Genomic DNA, 23412 nt, shown 5'->3' with positions numbered 1-23412 from the left:
TGAAACTAGGAAAACATTACGCTATTCATCGGAACTCCTCGTTTTTTTCTGCAGAAGTTGGGAGGTGAGGGCGTGATGTTCCGACTTGTATCAACATGGATCAGAGAGGTTGGAGGTGGACCGATGCACACTTTTGCAGTTTACCTTCGCAATTAACACTGTACGGCATCACATCAACACCACAAACAAATGTATACACACATGCCAAAGTCATAGAGCCGGAAGGTTCAAACAAATTACTTGTGGCATCCCTTACAGGGAAGATTGTATCTGTCGAGTACCAAAGAAATGGCCAAAAACTCAAGCCATCCACCAAGGAGGTTCAGTTTACCTACATTCCTGGTAGGATTTATAAAATTTGATTTACTGAATATGATACTGAATGTAGTTTGACTTAAAGGAATTATTTTCCGGCCTTCATGATTTGGTGATATATGATATAAATTTATGAATATGTATGCTACTGTTATATATAATACATTTTAAGTGTATTTTTTATTATCTTACAATAATTTAATTTCATATTTTACACTCATTTCTATTGGTTAGATCTTTTAAGTTTTTTTTTCCATAGACTGAAAGCATTGTATGTCAAGTATTATGATGTCATATATACAAAACGGTTTCGTGGGGAATTTTAAAAGCAGCACAGTCATTGGCCAAACTGAATTATTGGATAAGATATCACTGCGCCACAACTCAATTTGTTTTATTGTAAAAGTAAGTAAAATCATGGAAACATATGCCTTATTAGTACCTGAGTGAGTTATCTGAATTAAATTATAAGCATTATTCTCAATATCTTTTCGGGTTATGAAGTCATAGAAAAAAAAACCGGACAGACATTCTTTTTCATAGACGCTTTATAGACACGAAAGCGTCTATGAAGAAATACACATTGTGAAAGGTAGACCTGTAATTGAAATAGCTTTTATTGTTTTTAACTCCAAAATGATCACGAGAATTGTATAGTACATATGGCATATTTTCTGATAGTAACAGAAAGATTTATCTGATAGTAATAATTGTAAAATGGCAAAATAAACTGTGTGGTTTCCAACTTATCATTTTAATATTGATATTTATGAAGGTGATGCAGAGCTAGTTTCCATGGATGTCGCCCACAGAACAAGTCACCAAGGCACTGGTCTACTCATAGGTATCACTTTCCTCAAACAGACACAGGTAATCATTTTTAATTCAGAACAGATCCCCTAAGTACTGGCCTAGTCCACTAACTGACACATACGGGTATAAGCTAAAGTGAGGTAATTAGTCACCTTTACGTTTAACACTATGGTAACTCATTCATGTAAATGTATACAATTAATAAGCTATTACAATACTATTTTCATAGATTATTATATGTTATTGTGCTGGACGGTAGTTTTTGAATTCTCAGATCTCTTTTATAGTATCGTACACATATACATGTACCGGTATATGAATCTTAAGCTTCCACTGCTCTTTCGTTTTATTGACTATGATATGTGTATGCTGATATTGGTAATTATTTTGTTTCCTGTTGGTCAACATACAGTAGATAAAGGAAGATAGCTCAACATACATGTAGTAAATACATTATAAGGTATAGCTTATAATATATGTAACCCTTATGTACACATATACTGGTATAGAAAGTTTGTTGTTTGTTTTTACTTAGACTGAGGATGGAGAACACGCATGCATGCAGTACCTCAACCTCTATTCGTTTTCACAGTCTGAAGAAGACAGCCACTATGTAGACAGTGTTGCCCGTAAGTATACAGAAAAGTGGACAGTTTGTCCCACTTACATGCATTATGTAAGGTTCATATATGATATATTTGACAGCTTTAGCTATAATTTTACTGGTATTATAAAATGCACAATACCCTTAAAGGGACAATTCAGTGAGGCTAATTCTGTTACATAACTATGAAGCAAAATATGGCATAAATGTATTGTTCTACATTCCTTATGAAATATATAACAAGAATTATTGACAAATTTCATGACATTGTGAAGTATTTTGATTGGTACCGTTGAAATTCCAAATCATTCATCAATAGATTAAGCAGGTACAACATGTACGCTTTACCCATGCCCAAATCCAATAATATTAGATCTGGAAATTGAGAAACTTCTGATGTGTAATACACACGACATAATGATCAAAAGTGTCTCGTCGTGCTATACCTCTAACATTGTTGGAGTACCTGTACCCTAGCCAAAATCACGCTCGATAATCAAATGCAATTCACAACTACTGAAGAGTTGATTAAATGATTTTTAAACAAGAGCATGCATCTAATAAGGTAAACACACTACTGTAAGAGCGATTTGAGTAGTTCTAGACAAAATAATCTTTACTACACTGGCAAGGGCCAGGGTTCGGCATACAAGACATCCGACCACTATACATTTTGTATGTGTAATGGCGGACAGTAAGCAAGTTTAAACATTCTATTAGAACTGGTTTGTTTCCGGTAACTGTGCAAATTTTAATGTACTCATATATTGAATTATCCCTTTAACTTACTGAGTAAGTTCCTGCTGTCAGACCTTGTACAAGTCTCTGGATTTAAATTTAAAGATGTCATATTGACATATTCAACCATAATTAGTGTAATTACATTGTATGATATTTGTACAGCCCAAGATAATATATGTCACAGACTTATCATGTGATTTGTCTGTATATTTGTTTGTTGTCAATTAAAGGTCCACCTACTAGGTAATATGATTTTATTTTCTCTTCTCCAGAGACCTGCGTTACATTAGAGCTGGACTTCATGCCATACCAGCTGATACACACAGAGTAAGGATGCATGCTTCAATTCTTATTTACCCATCTTTGTACAGATATTATCAAACAGCACCTCCCATGAACCCCCTCAATGTTTGGATTGCATGAACTTATTTGTAAACTACCTGGTATGTTAATAACTAATTTATGTTTAAAACTAAAAAATTTCTATTTGTTCTTATTCTTTATTTCTTTATCGAGGATTGCACACGGCCCTATGGCTACTAGATGCTCTCCTCGACACATATGACAATACAATATATACATGACAATACATTAGAATAACGCACACACTCTCACTCGCACAAACATTCCATGACAAAAAAAAATGAGAAAGAGAAGAGGGAGAAAGAAATTGAGAGAGAAGAGAGTGAGACTTAGAGAGAGACAGGTGAAGGAGGGGGAGAGAGCGATGCAAATGGGAGGGGAAATGGAGTGTAAAGAAATTAGTATTAGAATCTTTCGGAGTCGATGATGTATTCGAAAATGGAATCAAAAATAATTTTGTTTGATGAATCGGTATTATCTTCAGAGCCATGTAATAAAATTTTGACAAAGATATCAGGTATGAGATTAATGATAAGGTCAGGATTGACATTTGGAGCCAGTTCTTTACATGTATTTTGAATTAGTTTTGTACGTGGGATTATAAATCTAAGACATAATAAAATGAAGTGTTTTTCATCCTTAGGAGAGTCTACACAGAAATCACAATATTTATTTGGTGTCAATTTATAAGAAAATCTATGTTTGTTTAGGACACTAAGGCCCATTCTTAATCTACAATGATTGATTTTACCTTTTCCATGCCCATACATATTTAGTGGATTTGATTTTGTAGTCGAAAGTTTTGATAGTGCTTGTGAAAAAGAGTTAAGAGTGGGTTTATTCCTTATGTGTTCGGGAAGATTGTTCCAGTCTCTAATAGCTTTTGGAAAGAAAGAGTGGTGATAGAATGTTTTTTTTTTGGAAGGAACTGGAAGTAGTGTATTAGAATTTCTGAAATTGTAGTTTGGAGTGCGATGTGAAAGGAGTGGACAGAGCGATTTCAAATATGGAGGAGCGAGATCATGTTTAATTTTAAATAACATTTTAAGTCTAAAATACTTCCTTCTATCACTTAGTAGCTCCCAGCCAAGCTCAGTTAAAAGTTTTGTATATTTTGTTACCTTATACCCCCCTGTACAGATTAGAGCAGCCCGTCGCTGGACACTTTCAATAAGGTCGGATTCATGCTGATTGCAGTTATCAAATAGAATACAACCATATTCCAGGATAGATCTTACCATAGATTTATATAGCTTTTCAAGACCGACACATGATATTTTGTACGATAATGACTGTAATATGTTTAATATTTTATTAGCCTTTGCTACAATATCAGATATATGCACATGCCAGCTTAAGTTTTCAGATAATGAGCATGATATGCCAAGATGTTTGTGTGTGTTGACGTGATTGATAGTAATATTATTGAGCTGAAGATCAGGGTTGCTTAGAGTACGCTTTTTGGTGAATATTATAAGTTCTGTTTTCGTTTCATTAAAAGTTACTAACCAACACTTTGCCCAATTTGAGAGAGTAGAAAGATCATTATTTAACTTATTAATACAGTGTGGGTTATTAATTTCTGAATAGAGAGAAGTGTCGTCTGCAAATGAATTGATTTCCGAAAGAATCCCTACATTAATGTCATTAACATATATCAAAAATAGTAAAGGTAGTGGTATAGAGCCCTGTGGGACACCAGAGTTGATATACCTACGTGCTGATGATTGACCATTTAAAACAACGAATTGATTTCTATTTTTAAGGTAGCTTTTAAGCCAATTAAGTAAATTTCCTTTAATACAAATATTCTCTAGTTTATATATAAGAGCTTCATGCCATACCTTATCAAATGCCTTGGAAACGTCCAAAAACACGGAACATACATCTTTTCCGTCATCAATACTTTTGTAAATTTTGTGAGTAATCTTTAATAATTGGTTAATTGTAGAATCGGGTTTTTTTTAAACCAGAATTTTCCTTAATGAGAAGATTGTTTACTATTAGAAAGTTATAAATGCATTTATAGACTATTTTTTCGAGACATTTTGAGATATTTGATAAGAGTGATATAGGACGGTAATTTGTCACGTCTTGTTTGGTGCCTTTCTTGTGGATAGGACACACCTGGGCTGTTTTTCATATGGTTGGAAAGCAACCCGATCTAAGGGAAATATTAAAAATAAGAGACCAGATTTGACACAGTGATTCTGAACAATGTTTCAATATAAAATTGCCTATGCCGTCAGGACCAGTTGATTTATTTGTGTTCAAGGATTTAAAAATATTACACACTTCTTCTGGATTAGTTTTGATATCGGTGATACAAGGAATTTCAACATTTTCATCATTAGAAGGAAGTACTGGTTTTTCAACGTTGTCATGACTAATTTTCTATTTGCTCAAGATAGGTAGCTAGATTTGAGTGAATTAAGAAAATAACAAATATTAAAATATTATATTAATTTATGTTGAATGTATAGTAAAATATTATATTAATTTATGTTGAATGTATAGTCCGTAGTTTGACTAAGTAATGATGGAGGTGTTGGAAACAGCTTTAATTACTAAAGTTTTCTGGATAAAGTCTAATGTAATGTATTTTTCTATTTTGATATATCAAAGAAACACATTTTAACAAAGGATGACAGTTTATTGAAAATTTCTCATGCCCTATCGGGGCCTCGAACTCACAATCTACGGCACCCAATTGCCTAGCCAAACATACCTGCGCCTTTTACCACGCGCCACATCCACATCCCCCAAAAAGGATGTTTCAATGACGAAGTAATAGTCGGTTCGATATGCTGACATGATCACTGTGGAAACTGTCAATTAGATTATTTGAATTCCTGGATCACATTGCATATCCATACATAGATACGAATATTGTACGCATATTTTATATAATCATCAACAAGGTACAATTTCAACAGGAAATTCAAATTAAACCTTTGGATCAACAAAGATACATTGTGTTTAAGTAATTAGACATATCAAAGAAACACAATTTAACAAAGGATGACAATTTATTGAAAATTTCTCGTGTCCTATCCAGGCCTCCCTTTTTTTTGAGGTCATCTGACCGAAGGTCAGGATGACCTATTGTCATCGTGTTTCGTCCGTCGTCATCCGCCGTCCGCCGTCCGCCGTGCGTCGTGCATAAGACTATTTATACAAAAGCCTACTCCTCCTTAACCCTTTGGCGGATTACATCCATATTTGGTGTGAAACATCATTGGGGAAGGACAATCATATTTTATATAAATGAGCTTGGTCCGACCCCTAGGGGCTGAGGGGTGGGGCCCCAAAAGGGCAATTTTTCTTATTTTAAGCTTTAAAATCCTACTCCTCCTTCATCCTTGGGGTTGATTTCATCCATATTTGGTGTGAAACATCATTAGGGAAGGACAGTCATATTTTATATAAATGAGTCTGGTCCGACCGCTAGGGGCTGAGGGGTGGGGCCCCAAAAGGGCAAATTTTCTTAATTTTATCTTTAAAATCCTACTCCTCCTTCATTCTTGGATGGATTTCATCCATATTTGATGTGAAACATCATTGGGGAAGGACAGTCATATTTTATATAAATGAGCTTGGTCCGACCCCTAGGGGCAGAGGGGCGGGGCCCCAAAAGGGAAAATTTTCTTAATTAAAGCTTTAAAATCCTACTCCTCCTTCATCCTTGGATGATTTCATCCATATTTGGTGTGAAACATCATTGGGGAGAGACAATCATATTTTATATAAATGAGCCTGGTCGACCCTAGGGGCTGAGGGTAGGGCCCCAAAAGGGCAATTTTCTTAATTTTAGCTTTAATATCCTACTCCTTCATCCTTGGATGGATTTTATCCATATTTGGTGTGAAACGTGGGGGGCAATCATAGTTTATGTAAATGAGCCACCCTAGGGCAGAGGGGCGGGGCCCAAAAGGAAATATTTTTAATTAAAGCTTTAAAATCCTACTCCTTCATCCTTGGATGGATTTCATCCATATTTGGTGTGAAACATCATTGGGGAGAGACAATCATATTTCATATAAATGAGCCTGGTCTGTCCCCTAGGGGCTGAGGGGTGGGGCCCCAAAAAGGTTATTTTTAGCTTTAAAATACTACTCCTTCATCCTTGGATGGATTTCATCCATATTTGGTGTGAATTGGGGACAGACAATCATATTTTATATAAATGAGCCTGGTCTGTCCCCTAGGGGCTGAGGGATGGGGCCCCAAAAGGGTTATTTTTAGCTTTAAAATACTACTCCTTCATCCTTGGATGGATTTCATCCATATTTGGTGTGAAACATCATTGGGGAAGAACAATCATATTTTTAGGTCATCTGACCCGAAGGGTCAGGATGACCTATTGTCATCATGCACCGTCCGTCGTCGTGCGCCGTGCGCCGTCCGCCGTGCGTAAACTTTTCATTCAAATGACTTCTTCTCAATAACCAGAAGGCCCAGGGTACTCATATTTGGACTGTAGGTTGCTGGGATGGAGGGCTACCAAGTTTGTTCAAATGAATGACCTTGACTTTCATTCAAGGTCAAAGGGGTCAAAAAGGCCAAATCTTTAAACGACTTCTTCTCTAGAACCAGAAGGCCCAGGGTACTGATATTCGGCCTGTAGGATTCTGGGATGAAAGGCTACCAAGTTTGTTCAAATAAATGACCTTGACCTTCATTCAAGGCCACAGGGGTCAAATACGCTAAAATTCTTTAAACAACTTCTTGTGAATAACTAAGAGGCCTAGAGACCTTATAGTAGGCCTATGGCATGCTGGGATGAAGGGCTACCAAGTTTGTTCAAATAAATGACCTTGACCTTCATTCAAGGTCACAGGGGTCAAATAGGCTAAAATCTTTAAACGACTTCTTCTCAAGAACCAGAACGCTCAGGGTACTGATATTAGACCTGTGTCATGCTGGGATGAAGGGCTACCAAGTTTGTTCAAATGAATGACCTTAACCTTCATTCAAGGTCACAGGGGTCAAAAAGGCCAAAATCTTTAAACGACTTCTTCTCAAGAACCAGAAGGCCCAGGCTACTGATATTTGCCCTGTAGGATGCTGGGATGAAGGGCTACCAAGTTTGTTCAAATAAATGACCTTGACCTTCATTCAAGGTCACAGGGATCAAATAGGCTAAAATTCTTTAAACAACTTCTTGTGAATAACTAAGTGGCCTAGAGACCTGATATTAGGCCTGTGGCATGCTGGGATGAAGGGCTACCAATTTTGTTCAAATAAATGACCTTGACCTTTATTCAAGGTCACGGGGGTCAAATAGGCTAAAATCTTTAAACGACTTCTTCTCAAGAACCAGATGGCCCAGGGTACTGATATTGGGCCCGTAGGATGCTGGGATGAAAGGCTACCAAGTTTGTTCAAATAAATGACCTTGACCTTCATTCAAGGTCACAGGGGTCAAATAGGCTATAATCATTTAAACAACATCTTGTGAATAATGAAGAGGTTTAGAGACCAGATATTAGGCCTGTGGCATGCTGGGATGAAGGGCTACCAAGTTTGTTCAAATGAATCACCTTGATCTTCATTCAAGGTCACGGAAGCAATATAAGCTAAAATCTTTTAAATGACTTCTTCTCAAGAACTCATGTAGCATGCTGGGATGAAGGGCTACCAAGTTTGTTCAAATGAATTAATTACCTTGACCTTCAATCAAGGTCACAGCAGTCAAATAGGCTAAAATCTTTAAACGACTATGTTGTATTGTACTAATAGTCAGATGACCGTTAAGGCCCATGGGCCTCTTGTTATATGTATACCACAGGTGTGTGAACTGATATGTATTCTTTATCATCTGTACTGTAGATGTGTAAGAGAGGGCGGTTTGGAGACAGTGTTCCTCCTCAGTGGTAATGACCATAAAGTTCACATGTACAGAGAGGACCATGTAAGTATCAACAACATTAAATAACATACCTGTTATGTTTCTCATATTATCATGTTAGAAACATCAAAATAAATGGATTGGATTTCGAATCTGTACCTCAGTCACCATCTGAAAATCACAATAAAATTCTATTGAAACATGTGTTTCATTGCTCCAAGGTTGCCCCAGTTTTAAGGTTCAAAGAGGAAGAAATAGGAGACTTCTTTCCTGAGCTGTGCTCTCCAGGCAGTAGGTAAGCAGATGCTTATTATTTTGAGTGATATATGAATATTTGTTACAAATCAATAAGTATGTTACCACAATAAGTCAGTGAGAAGAGCTCCAATCTATTGCAGCCTGAGAGGTTCCTGGTATGGTGGCCGATTTAGGACATGGTATGCTTACGTTGCTTTCCATGTGTATTAGGTACAATACTCTCTCTGAAGGAGAGTATCATACTGATTACCCTTGGCTAGCAAAATTGACCTAACCCCAGCAGTCTGAGTGAATTGATAGCATTTTCCAGGTTGTTGAATGGAATGGCTTACAACTACACATTGTTTTCTCCATAAAGCTACATTTTATAACATTGATGTCTGTCTCATTGTTGTCAGGGTTATTATTTTGTTCACTTTATAGTGTACACTGGATGGACATTGTGTACGTTGATAACCACAAGAAGAGGTTGACCGCTCAAGGGTTACAAACTGGACAAGTGTTTTTTTCACTAGTTGATGTCCATACTACAGGTTTGTCATAGTATTTATAGCCTATAGAGTTATCTCCCTTGCATGATGTGATGTTTCAAAAAACAAAAGATTTCATATGCATCATTGATTTACATAATTGTAAATGGTAGTTTGTCATAGGATTATTTCAGGTCAAGTCATAGTGTTCATTGCCATTTTAGTAAACTCAGAATTATTGCAGCTATATATACAATTGATTTTTATGTGTGTCTAAATCCTTTATGTTACAGAAGTACTGCAGGGTTGGGAAAAAGTGTTTGACAGCCCCATCACTTGTGTTAAGATTTTTAATCCAGACAACCAGGTCCCATTTCCGGAATTTTTAGAAAATATTGAAGGTTCGTTATTTGTCATTAGCTCTAAATATTTTGAAAACAGTTCTGGATCAAAATGTCTATTTTTTGTAATAATTGTTCATCTTTTTTTTGTCAATGTGTGTTTTATTTTAAATTTTCTGAATGCACTAATGTCTAAATTGTAAATTCATTGTGTCTATGATACAATACTGAAGTAAAAAATTTTGTAAATGTTGTCTTCTTTTATTAACAGATATTACATTGTAGATACTATATTACAATATAAACTTTAAGATGACTGTTCTTTGTATCAGGAAAAGACAACTCTGTAGCTGAGGAGTCTCCAGTTGTATACAACCTAGTGGTTATGAGTTCTTTGGAGCCAACAGTGGTTTACAGGTAAGCTTGTCATGTCTGAGTGTACTTGAGACCATGTTTTACAAACTTTTACGTTGACTTAAGATATGCAATAATTGCAATCTAATTAAATTTAGGTTTGTAATTCCGCTGCATTGCACTCCAATACAAGATCTTACAACTCCCCGTTTGGAGTCGGTTCAGCATGACCCCTATGGTAAGCCAATCAATGTGTCACATACAAAATCTTTGTTGAGGTTGATTCTCTCAGAAGTATAAATGGTTAACAGTACATCCGGAGATGTTCTGATTCTAGGCCAGGGGTCATGCTTAGGTGACCCAAAACAGGGAGTTGCTGAATTTTGATACACAAGCACCTTCGGAAACAAAAGTGTCAACACTCAGGCCGCAAACCTGTGTAGGCTAATCACATAGGTAACCAATGATGATACACTAATGCTCATGGTGATAGGAAGTAAAATTGATTTGAGATGGCATGACACTAAATTCACAAGTTTTGCTATTTTTTAAGATTTGCTTAAAAGTAGGTTTCGCCCAACCAAATAAATATTTTTTTGTAAAATCAAATAAACGGAAGAAAAGGTGAAAAAAAACCCATTAAAAACACCTCAATTAAATTTCTTAATGTGTATGAGATTGAACAAATATGTATTGAATACAAAAGAAAATCCTTGATTTATTACGAAGTCAGGCTGACAGGATAGTATGCAAATGAAGCTGCGATGGATTTTGTTGTCAAAGTTTGACGCATGCGCATAGTTACGCACTAAAAGTAAACAAAATGGCTGAACAAAAGTGTTTGAGGAAAAAAGTATCTGAATCGGCAACAAAGAGGAGGAAATTAAAATGAAATTGGTAGCACACTAGGATATATCTAGGGAATAAAATTCAGAGGTGGCATGTAACAATAAAAGAAACATAAGTCACATCTCAAGAGGAACTCGCCCGGATTCTGTTGGGACTCGTGTTGCACGTAGTGAGTTAAATTTCAACACATATGCCAACGCACATACAGCGGCAGACAAACTACATATATGTTTGATGTACTACACTAGCGAGCGAATGTAAGTAACTTTAAGTGTTATAGATTATATCATATGTTTAAACAATCCATCACACTTCAATTTGTTTTATTGATTTTTGACTAAACATGCCGTGGCAAGACTGTCACTTCTATCTGACATTTTGTTGCACGCTTCCGTTTGTTGATGTGGCCTCGTTTTGGAAAAAAATACATCATGTTCTATGTAAAGCTTGACTTCGCTCTATTTTTAGAGGAGTATTTTCCTGGTCAAGCTAGGCAACTGACCACCCATGTTCTCTGTATGCAACGAAAATGATCCGAAGATTATATCTATGTACAGGATAAATTTCAATTTTGTAGTCTTTATATTTCATTGGGCGGAACCTACCTTTAAAGTATATTTAAACACTTTGTTGTAACCTCATGGTAATATTCCTTTATTATGCAATATTTTAGTGTCCTTATGGCTTGCTGGTGTTCTCATTCATGACATGGCTTACTAAAGTAATCAATTCTAATCAGATTATAATCATGACTATCAGATCTGACAGAAGATTATCTCATTATCCTCATATTTCCTGAATGTTACAGAAACATCTTGACCAATGGTTTAGACAATGCTCTGTACCTACCTGGCAGCTGTTGTTATGACATTCCCCTTTGTGCCTGTGTGGCAGACATAGACTTTGATGGACACAACGAAATCCTTGTGGGAACATATGGCCAGGTAAAGTATCACATTTGATTCAGAGCTGATACATAGTATAGTATAGTAGTTTTCCAGTACAGGAACACATTATGTTTCTCTACACTGGACTTAAATTAATGATAAAAGTTAATTTCATTACAGTTCATTTTCCGGTTATGGCATGTATTTCAATGGAAGCTTAAATCTGGTATGTTTTCTGTTTGATATAAACCATTGAAAAGAAAAAAAGAAAGGCCAGTTTGAAGTACAGTGTATTTAGTTAGCCATGTCAAACCTTGCAGTAAAAGTTAACTTGGATATTTTGATAACTTGAGGTTCCCTGCAATGTTGTTTAAAACTCTTTAATTGCCAGATTGTAACTGATCACTAATGTATATCAAACATGAATCTATCAGTGCTTTCTTTCAGGAGTTACTTGCTTACAAATTGATGCAAGAAGATGATCAAATACCAGTAGTGAAAAAACCGCCATCCTTAACAAAAAACAAAATGTCCTCACCTGCAAATATAAACAGTTACAATATGACAGAACCAATACAATCGCCTCGTCAGAGGCACCTGACAGGAAGTGGTCATACAGGCAGGGATACCCAGGGAGATATGAAGTTACCTCGGAAAGCTAAATCCCAGGAGAACCTGAGCTCCTCATTAACTAATACCCAGGACAGTGTACTGAGGGGAGAACTGCCGGAGGTAGACTTACAGGAGCCTGTGGGGGACAAGAAGCTTTGCTATAAACTACTCTGGCAGAGGAGCTTTGCTAGTCCGGTAGTGGGAGTGGACAGAGTGGACATTATGGGGGACGGAATGGACGATATGGTTGTGGTCACTTTACGAGGAGTTCATGTCATACAGGTAAATGTTACAGTGCTTATTTATGTAGACCTGCAATGTATCAATACTGCAGACAGAACTATGTTTTAATTATCCCCCGCCCAACGAAGTTGGCAGGGGATATACAAATGGGTTCCATCCGTCCGTCCGTCCGTCCGTCTGTCCGTACGAATGGTTTCCGGAGCATAACTCTTAAACCAGTAGAGATATTTCCACGAAACTTCATACACACATTGGTCTTATGGTCTAGTAGTGCCTTTTGCTATTTTAATGTTTTCACTTTTTGTACTTTTTCCAAAACCATGGAAACATTGCTGAAAATATCATATTTTTGTACCAGGTTCGTTTCCGGAGCACAACTCTAAAACCAGTAGAGATATTTCCATGAAACTTCTTTGACACATTGTTCTTCTGGTCTAGTAGTGCCTTTTGCTATTTTAATGTTTTCACTTTTTGTACTTTTTCCAAAACCATGGAAACATTGCTGAAAATATCATATTTTTGTACCAGGTTCGTTTCCGCAGCATAACTGGAAAACCGGTTGAGATATATGCACTAGTAGTGCCTTTTGCTATTTCAAGGTTTTCACTTTTTGTACCTTTTTTCTGTAACCATGGAAACATTGCTGAAAATGGCAGATTTTTGTGTAAGAATCGTTTCCGGCGCACAACTCTAAAACCATATATTTCCATGAAACTTCATAGACACATTGTTCTTATGGTCTGATAGTGCCTTTTGCTATTTTCCGTTACCATGGAAACATTGCTAAAAATATCATGGTAAATGTTACTTTGCAAAACTCCACCCATCTTTGTGTATATAGTCTAATATAAATGTCAAGGCTGTATACCTGATTCAACAATTGCAGCCCGGCTCTACTTGAATTATACTCCATCTTTCTTTAGCTGATTTTCCTTTTTCCTGTTTTGTTTTTCATACACATAAGTCTCCACAATCAAACTTACTTCAGCTTTGATATCTCCATTGGAAAGGGATCTGAATGGCTATGTCATTGTTATCTTTCCTGTTGTCCTTACAGCAAGAGATATGTTTTAATTATCTTTTCCATTGTCCTTACAGCTAGAGCTATGTTTTAATTATCTTTCCTGTTGTCCTTACAGCCAGAGCTATGTTTTAATTATCTTTCCTGTTGTCCTTACAGCCAGAGCTATGTTTTAATTATCTTTCCTGTTGTCCTTACAGCCTGAGCTGTTTTAATTATCTTTTCCATTGTCCTTACAGCCAGAGCTATGTTTTAATTATCTTTCCCATTGTCCTTACAGCCAGAGCTATGTTTTGATTATCTTCCTGTTGTCCTTACAGCCAGAGCTATGTTTTAATTATCTTTCCCATTGTCCTTACAGCCAGAACTATGTTTTAATTATCTTTCCTGTTGTCCTTACAGCCAGAGCTATGTTTTAATTATCTTTCCCATTGTCCTTACAGCCAGAGCTATGTTTTAATTATCTTTCCTGTTGTCCTTACAGCCAGAGCTATGTTTTAATTATCTTTCCTGTTGTCCTTACAGCCAGAGCTATGTTTTAATTATCTTTCCCATTGTCCTTACAGCCAGAGCTATGTTTTAATTATCTTTCCTGTTGTCCTTACAGCCAGAGCTATGTTTTAATTATCTTTCCTGTTGTCCTTACAGCCAGAGCTACATTTTAATTATCTTTCCCATTGTCCTTACAGCCAGAGCTATGTTTTAATTATCTTTCCTGTTGTCCTTACAGCCTGAGCTATGTTTTAATTATCTTTCCATTGTCCTTACAGCCAGAACTATGTTTTAATTATCTTTCCTGTTGTCCTTACAGCCAGAGCTATGTTTTAATTATCTTTCCTGTTGTCTACAGCCAGAGCTAGTGTTAATTTCTTTCCATTTTCCTTACAGCCAGACTATGTTTTAATTATCTTTCCTGTTGTCCTTACAGCCAGAGCTATGTTTTAATTATCTTTCCCATTGTCCTTACAGCCAGAGCTATGTTTTAATTATCTTTCCTGTTGTCCTTACAGCCAGAGCTATGTTTTAATTATCTTTCCTGTTGTCCTTACAGCCAGAGCTATGTTTTAATTATCTATCCTGTTGTCCTTACATCCAGAGCTATGTTTTTAATTATCTTTCCTGTTTTCCTTACAGCCAGAGCTATGTTTTAATTATCTTTCCTGTTGTCCTTACAGCCAGAGCTATGTTTTAATTATCTTTCCCATTGTCCTTACAGCCAGAGCTATGTTTTAATTATCTTTCCCATTGTCCTTACAGCCAGAGCTATGTTTTAATTATCTTTCCTGTTGTCCTTACAGCCAGAACTATGTTTTAATTATCTTTCCTGTTGTCCTTACAGCCAGAACTATGTTTTAATTATCTATCCTGTTGTCCTTACAGCCAGAGCTACGTGTTAATTTTCTTTCCCATTTTCCTTACAGCCAGAACTATGTATTAATTATCTTTCCTGTTGTCCTTACAGCCAGAGCTGTGATTTAATTCCTTTTCTGTTGTCCTTACAGCCAGAACTATGTATTAATTATCTTTCCCATTGTCCTTACAGCCAGAGCTATGTTTTAATTATCTTTCCTGTTGTCCTTACAGCCATAGCTATGTTTTAATTATCTTTCCTGTTGTCCTTACTGCCAGAACTATGTTTTAATTATCTTTCCTGTTGTCCTTACAGCCAGAACTATGTTTTAATTATCTATCCTGTTGTCCTTACAGCCAGAGCTACATGTTAATTTTCTTTCCCATTTTCCTTACAGCCAGAACTATGTATTAATTATCTTTCCTGTTGTCCTTACAGCCAGAGCTATGATTTAATTCCTTTTCTGTTGTCCTTACAGCCAGAACTATGTATTAATTATCTTTCCCATTGTCCTTACAGCCAGAGCTATGTTTTAATTATCTTTCCTGTTGTCCTTACAGCCAGAGCTATGTTTTAATTATCTTTCCTGTTGTCCTTACTGCCAGAACTATGTTTTAATTATCTTTTCTGTTGTCCTTACAGCCAGAACTATGTTTTAATTACCTTTCCTGTTGTCCTTACAGCCAGAGCTACGTGTTAATTTTCTTTCCCATTTTCCTTACAGCCAGAACTATGTATTAATTATCTTTCCTGTCCTTACAGCCAGAGCTATGATTTAATTACCTTTTCTATTGTCCTTACAGCCAGAGCTAAGTGAGGTGGCTCAGGTGTGTCTGGAGCGGCTGAGAGATCTCGCTGTATCCAGGCAAAAAGGACAGGACGAGGATGAGGAACAAATTCAATTGAATATTGACAATCAGTTGACATCAAAAATCAGTTCAGCAGAAACTAGTATAACGTGACGTTGGTGAATATTAAACATGTTAAACAATACCATTCACGGTGATGTGTTTTCTTTCTCAGTGTATATACAACTCTGTATCACAAGACACCAAAATATGTACAATCAAAGGTCCTAACACATTCATCTTTTGAATTTCTTTTGGGCAACTAATTTTTAGCTCACCTTTCCCGAAGGGCCGGTGAGCTTATGTCATGGCACAGCGTTCGTCGTCCATCGTCCGTCCGTCTGTCCGTCAACATTTCCTTTAAATCGCTACTAGTCATAGAGTTCTGCATGGATTGTAACCAAACTTGGCCACAAACATCCTTGGGGGAGGGGGAACAGAACTTGTATAAATTTTGGCTCTGACCCCCCGGGGGCAGGAGGGGCGGGGCCCAATAGGGGAAATAGAGGTAAATCCTATAAATCGCTACTTGTCCTAGAGTTCTGCATGGATTGTAACCAAATTTGGCCACAAACATCCTTGGGGGAAGGGGAACAGAACTTGTATGAATTTTGGCTCTGACCCCCCGGGGGCAGGAGGGGCGGGGCCCAATAGGGGAAATAGAGGTAAATCCTATAAATCGCTACTTGTCCTTGAGTTCTGCATGGACTGTAACCAAATAGGGGAAATAGAGGTAAATCCTTTAAATCTCTACTTGTCTTAGAGTTCTGCATGGATTGTAACCAAAATTAGCCACAAACATCCTTGGGGGAAGGGGAACAGAACTTTTATAAATTTTGGCTCTAATCCCCCAGGGACAGGAGGGGCGGGGCCCATTAGGGGAAATAGAGGTAATCCTGTAAATTGCTACTAGTCATAGAGTTCTGAATGGAATGTAACCAAATTTGGCCACAAACATCCTTGGGGGAAGGGGAACAGAACTTTTATACATTTTGGCTCTGGTCCCCCGGGGGCAGGAGGGGCGGGGCCCAATAGGGGAAATAGAGGTAAATCCTTTAAATAGCTACTAGTCATAGAGTTCAACATGAATTGTAACCAAATTTGGCCACAAACATTCTTGGGGGAAGGGGAACAGAACTTATATAAATTTTGGCTCTGACCTCCCGAGGCAGGAGGGGCGGGGCCCAATAGGGGAAATAGAGGTAAATCCTTTAAATCGCTACTAGTCATAGAGTTCTACATGGATTGTAGCCAAATTTGGCCACAAACATCCTTTGGGGAAGGGGAACAGAACTTGTATAAATTTTGGCTCTGGCCCCCGGGGGCTGGAGGGGTGGAGCCCAATAGGGGAAATAGAGGTAAATCCTTTAAATCGCTACTAGTCATAGAGTTCTGCATGGAATGGAACCAAATAGGGGAAATAGAGGTAAATCCTTTAAATCGCTACTTGTCCTAGAGTTCTGCATGGATTGTAACCAAAATTAGCCACAAACATCCTTGGGGGAAGGGGAACAGAACTTGTATAAATTTTGGCTCTGATCCCCCAGGGACAGGAGGGGCGGGGCCCATTAGGGGAAATAGAGGTAATCCTGTAAATTGCTACTAGTCATAGAGTTCTGAATGGAATGTAACCAAATTTGGCCACAAACATCCTTGGGGGAAGGGAACAGAACTTGTATACATTTTGGCTCTGGTCCCCCGGGGGCAGGAGGGGCGGGGCCCAATAGGGGAAATAGAGGTAAATCCTTTAAATAGCTACTAGTCATAGAGTTCAACATGAATTGTAACCAAATTTGGCCACAAACATTCTTGGGGGAAGGGGAACAGAACTTATATAAATTTTGGCTCTGACCTCCGAGGCAGGAGGGGCGGGGCCCAATAGGGGAAATAGAGGTAAATCCTTTAAATCGCTTCTAGTCATAGAGTTCTACATGGATTGTAGCCAAATTTGGCCACAAACATCCTTGGGGGAAGGGGAACAGAACTTGTGTAAATTTTGGCTCTGACCCCCTGGGGGCAGGAGGGGTGGGGCCCAATAGGGGAATTATAGGTAAATCCTATAAATCTCTACTTGTCCAAGAGTTCTGCATGGATTGTAACCAAATTTGGCCACAAACATTCTTGGGTAAAGGGGAACAGAACTTATATAAATTTTGGCTCTGACCTCCCGAGGCAGGAGGGGCGGGGCCCAATAGGGGAAATAGAGGTAAATCCTTTAAATCGCTACTAGTCATAGAGTTCTACATGGATTGTAGCCAAATTTGGCCACAAACATCCTTGGGGGAAGGGGAACAGAACTTGTGTAAATTTTGGCTCTGACCCCCTGGGGGCAGGAGGGGTGGGGCCCAATAGGGGAATTATAGGTAAATCCTATAAATCTCTACTTGTCCAAGAGTTCTGCATGGATTGTAACCAAATTTGGCCATAAACATCCTTGGGGGAAGGGGAACAGAACTTGTATAAATTTTGGCTCTGACCCCCTGGGGGCAGGAGGGGTGGGGCCCAATAGGGAATTTAGAGGTTAATATTAAAATTCCTTCAGAAAAGAAACAATGAACCTGTATTCAGAACATTACTTGGCATTACAAACCAGGTGAGCGATACAGGCCCTCTGGGCCTCTTGTTTCTTGATATCTTTGCACACAACTGCACTTCAGGGATGATGCAGAAACATAAGGGATTCATTTGGCTTCATCTAGTTATTCCACCAATCTGTTTGTGTGTCTTTCAATATTGCTGAAAACTATCAGAAGAGATATCCAGATTTTAACTAAGAAACTGTTTCTATTAGACACATAAAGCTAACCCAAACAACAGTAAATCACTGAGGAGTTGACCGAATCGCAACGCACAGAAACTCTTGATGGGATTGATCTTGTAAAACGAAAATAACCTTACGGCCACATGATAGTGTTGTTACAAGTACTGGCTGACCTGGGGACAGAAGGACGGAAAGTAAAAAGGGAAAACATAATGGAACGATTTACAATGAAACATGAGGTGCAAATGAAAGCCTCAAAACAAATTATTTTATGGACTGAATTTGACAAAGATTATGCATGGCTGTAGACTTCATCAAAAAGCTTTGTCTCGCCGCACGACTTGCTGCCTTACATAGCGAAGTCTACTGCCTTCCAAACTGCTGAACAATTTAAGATGCGTTGGGAAAAGGTTGGGTATGGCAATTTCATCACTCAGCCAAGACTCATAACAGCTCCGCGATCGCCATTTAAAGTTTTATACATGTACGGCCAATGGAATGGTTGCTTAGTATAAGTAGGTTAAAGAACTCTAAGCTGCTAAAAATGCAACAACCAGAATGGTATTCTCTATATTACAGGAGCTACTATCACTGTCGTTATATCCACCAATAGAATATTTCGTAGCAAAACCGAAGGCAGTTCAGAAGAACCATATTGACTAATAACAGGAGCCTTCCTTCAAGCAGTGATAGTTACCCCTTGAATATCAAGAATGCCATGGTGGGAGCTTAACCTGAATGAAGGTCAACGTCATTTGAACAAAATTGGTCTACTACTGTGTGATATGAGAAATCGTTCTGTTTCTTTTGGATTAGAGGTATGGTTATAGATTGTTGGTGCCTTGAGCTGGTCAGTGATGATGGTGATACGTTGGAAGTCATTTTAAAGGCCCACTACCTTTCCGGAGCAAAATTTAAAGGTTTCTTAAAAGCATTAATAACAAAAGAAAATATATATCGATGGCTTAAGATGAGGTTACAACACCAAACATATGCAAGATTTCCTGTCTAATGTACGATAACAGTGGAGATTCATTTCGCTGTTTTGCTGTCTGGCGCAGTGATAGTCAACTACCGCGCGGCATTTAGGACGACGGCGGGAAACATAAAACGACCCGCGTTATGAAAATTAACATTTTATTTATTCTAATAAAACAGTTCTGAAGGTGATGATAAGTGTGCTAGTAAACGTATAGTTAATAACTTCTGCGACTCTACAAAATTATTGATCTCGTTTTACATTCCTATTTTAAAAATTAAAAGCCGTTTCGGAAAGGTAGTGGCCCTTTAAGATTTTCTAGACTATATACTTTACACACGATTTTCTTTTGTCCCATACCCAAATAAATTCTATTGATAGTGGGATTAAATTAAAATAGAAACATGGTAAACAAAATGCCACATCTGACCTTTGTGTACACAATTATATTTCATTGGTCTTGTAGTTATAGAGAAGAACTTAGTTTTATTTATTCACTTTGTAGGGTACTGTTTTCATTCATAATGGTCCACATGTCTTCATTATTATGGCATTAATCTTTGGCTCTCAATGCGATTTTAATATTTATTTAAAAGACAAATTTTCTTCAAATGAACGTCAAAAATATTTGATAGAAAGTTAACATAAATCTATTCTGTTAATATCGCGTTAAAAATGCTCTTTTCAAGAGTTTTGTATTTTGATACTGACTTTGAAAATTAAGAAGATACAATATTTTGACTACCAAGTTAATGCTGATCAAATCAAACATTAAAATCAATAGTATAGTTAGATTCATTGCAAATAGATAAATGAAAATAAAACATATCACTCCAATCACATTGTATCTAGATTTCAATGCACAACGTGTCTGGACAAGTGTTGCTGTCTATGTCCCCGAACAGAATCAACGTTTTGAAAATGGTCTAAAGGTAACTCTGGAATCGCATTGTCATTTAAGTTTTTCAAAACATTTCCAACTTGTTTAGTATGAACAGATCGCTGTAGTTGTTATGTATTTGTTTAGTATGGTTAAGTCGGTGGACAGATCGCTGTAGTTGGTGTCCCGCGGATATCTGAAAAAAGACAAAGTGCAAGTGTAAAGCTCCGTCTTCAGGAGTTTGATATAACGAAATGCTCTGTCGTATTGAATTTGATATAACGAAATGCTGCGTCTTATTGAATTTGATATAACGAAATGCTGCGTCTTATTGAATTTGATATAACATAATGCTCCGTCGTATTGAGTTTGATATAACACCATGCTCCGTCGTATTGAATTTAATGAAACAAAATACTGCGTCTTATTGAATTTGATATAACAAAATGCTCCGTCGTATTGAATTTGATATAACAAATTGCTCCGTCGTATTGAATTTGATATAGCAAAACGGGACTCTGTTGATATCGGTGTAAGTGTTTACATCATCTAAAATATTTACAACTTACCGGACAAAGAGCTGTACTCCAGATATATTGCCTCAGGGTTGAGTGCAGCACACCAACCATCAAAAGTGGTCTCTATTTTCAGGCCATCAGAAGACCAGACGATAGGCTCCAGCCTTACCCCATAGGCACCATTGTCAGACCAAGTACACTAAACAAAGGTAAGTACACATAAGACAAAGTCTACTTCATATATTCGTATTCAATACACAACATGTAAATATTTCGTGCGCGACGTTTCGATGACTTTGTCGACAATTATCGTCACCAAACCAACTTTTCCGTCTACTTAATTTTACGATTCCTGGAGATTAACGTATGTTGAAAATTAAAGTAAAAATTCGAAGACTTTTTTTCAAATGTGATCTATTTTACCATCAGGATCACAAATATGAAAGTGATTTCTATCTCGTACCTCGACGTTTTTATTACAATTTTACAATTTTGATACAAAGAATGTTGGGTTACACCTTTTGTTTAACATGATCTACACTATACATCAATGATGAATACTTACGTCTGAGCGAACCTTCAATCCAGTACCCTCGGTATTGATGATAAAGAAACCTGGAGCAGGGCATTGCCTATAATCTCGCCATTCGTAGTCAAACGAGCAGGCCGCAGCCTCGCCAAACCTAGGGATAGGGCTATCAGTTTCCTGGCACGTGTCAGCGAAGGTAAAATCTGCTCTGTCCACGGACATGTCCTAGAAAAAAATATGATAGAAATTAAGGAATGAATTAACCAAGATAATGTATACACACTCCATCATTGTTATTGTTACCAATATGGCGTGTCGACGCGACTTTAAATATAGAGGATTATATGTAATAGTTGATCATGTATGTGTCCTTGTTTGTGTCAGTATGTCACCAAATATCATTGTCTAGATCTAATTTACTTTGTGTGTCTAAACACCTTATGACGTAAACGGACCTGAGTCCCATTTATGAACACGGTGAGATCTCTACATTTCATCCTACCACATTGCCACAATGCCAGCTGTTGCCTGTCCTATCCCCGACTGCGACTTTGTCACGAAGGACCTGAACGCCACTATCGTCGCGACACTCATCACGGCTCACTCCGCTGTACACAACTCGCGACAAGCAGCACAAGTTGAGAAAGTCAAACGACCAACGCTCAGCGCCGCAGGAACTAATGAAGAGTGGGCCTGCTTTGAATCCCGCTGGTCTGATAACGTTAGTGCCACGAAAATAACGGTAATAGCGATAAAGTAGTTCAACTACTTGAATGTTGTGACGAACCACTCCGCAAGGATTTAATTCAATCTGCTGGTAGTAGTCTCGCGGACAAACCTGTTGAAGAGGTTTTCACCGCCATTAAAAAGCTAGCAGTGCGCGAGGAAAACACAATGGTCGCAAGAGTAGCGTTACATAACATGCAACAGGATCACGACGAAAGCGTCCGAAGCTATGGTGCCTGTCTTAAAGGCCAAACCGGTGTCTGCAAATTTGTAATGAAATGTCCTGGATGTGAGAACGACGTCAATACAGCTCGATCTGCTCGGACACAAGAATCAGGACATGAATCTCGAGGAAGTATTCCGATTCGTAGAGGCTAAGGAAGCCGGTAAACGTTCTGCTTCTAGATAATCCGACTCCCACCCGGTTGAGGCTGGCAACAGTTTATACAGAAGAGGCAAGTTTGACAGATCAACACCAAAGGATACATCTAACAGGACAGATCCATGTGCGTATTAAGGAAAGATGGGTCACGGCAAATCGGCCCCTGCTCGAATTCGCAAAACCGAGTGTACAGCGTATGGACACATGTGTGAGCATTGTCTTCGACAATATCATTTTGAAATTGTGTGCAGAAGTAAGGATAATCCAAAACCATCTGATCGAGGCGCGATTTCTGGAAGTGCATTATTTGACGCTCTGTGTACTGCTCAGGACTACCATTGTACTGTTAGCGAGTCCGGCATGGAACGTTCTATCCGTATTGACCATCACAACTACGATGAACTGACAAAGTCCTGGGTGAAAAAACGATCACAACCACAACCATTCGTGAATGTCGAGGCTCGTGTTACACGTGAAGAATATGCGGCTTTAGGTTTCAAGCTACAACGTGATACCCGCACCATGCCTATACAGGCTATGGCCTACACTGGATGCCAGAGTTGCCTAGCTGGCCTCAAAGTCATCCGCCGTCTTGGTTCACGCGAATCTGAACTCATACCGGTAACAATGCAGATGTACACTGTTACATACAGCGGCATCAAAATTCTCGGAGCAACAATTCTTGGTTTGGCGTCCGAAGTCAAGGCAGGCAATAT

At 38.0% G+C, this 23412-nt stretch overlaps 2 protein-coding genes across 4 annotated transcripts in view; one reads left to right on the top strand and one right to left on the bottom strand.

Moving 5' to 3' along the window:
* The first annotated feature begins 29 nt into the window (after positions 1-29).
* Positions 30-16066, top strand: LOC138319031 (KICSTOR complex protein kaptin-like). Of its 3 annotated transcripts, none has more exons than XM_069261914.1 (12): positions 30-160; positions 1091-1185; positions 1664-1757; positions 2746-2800; positions 8669-8750; positions 8909-8982; positions 9369-9478; positions 9709-9816; positions 10089-10173; positions 11768-11903; positions 12294-12740; positions 15877-16066. In XM_069261914.1, the coding sequence occupies exons 2-12, from the start codon at positions 1111-1113 to the stop codon at positions 16033-16035; spliced, it is 1425 nt and encodes a 474-aa protein (XP_069118015.1). In that variant the 5' UTR covers positions 30-160; positions 1091-1110; the 3' UTR covers positions 16036-16066. The 3 variants fall into 3 exon arrangements, with proteins under 3 accessions (XP_069118015.1, XP_069118014.1, XP_069118016.1); XM_069261913.1 differs by having other exon boundaries at positions 34-342; XM_069261915.1 differs by lacking the exon at positions 30-160 and adding an exon at positions 573-720.
* Positions 16067-19378: 3312 nt separating this feature from the next.
* The window catches only part of LOC138319030 (uncharacterized), a 35202-nt gene continuing 31168 nt past the window's right edge, over positions 19379-23412 (bottom strand). Inside the window, exons 7-9 of the mRNA XM_069261911.1 lie at positions 21625-21813; positions 21111-21258; positions 19379-20737 (exon numbers count right to left, since the gene is read on the bottom strand). Of these exons, the coding sequence (XP_069118012.1) occupies positions 20694-20737; positions 21111-21258; positions 21625-21813 (381 nt within the window). The 3' untranslated portion in view covers positions 19379-20693. The remainder of the gene's footprint in view (positions 20738-21110; positions 21259-21624; positions 21814-23412) is intronic.

This window comes from Argopecten irradians, chromosome 3 (genome assembly GCF_041381155.1).
Source record: "Argopecten irradians isolate NY chromosome 3, Ai_NY, whole genome shotgun sequence".
Taxonomy (NCBI): domain Eukaryota; kingdom Metazoa; phylum Mollusca; class Bivalvia; order Pectinida; family Pectinidae; genus Argopecten; species Argopecten irradians.
The sequence above is the reverse complement of the archived record's forward strand: the minus strand, read 5'-3'. Positions and strand labels throughout refer to the sequence as shown.

Bases quoted from the DNA above. Each gene is read 5' to 3' on its own strand.
- LOC138319031 (XM_069261913.1), top strand. From the start codon at position 96: ATGGATCAGAGAGGTTGGAGGTGGACCGATGCACACTTTTGCAGTTTA. The intron at 343-1,090 runs GTAGGATTTATA...ATATTTATGAAG, and splicing joins TCAGTTTACCTACATTCCTG to GTGATGCAGAGCTAGTTTCC. The intron at 12,741-15,876 runs GTAAATGTTACA...TTGTCCTTACAG, and splicing joins GAGGAGTTCATGTCATACAG to CCAGAGCTAAGTGAGGTGGC.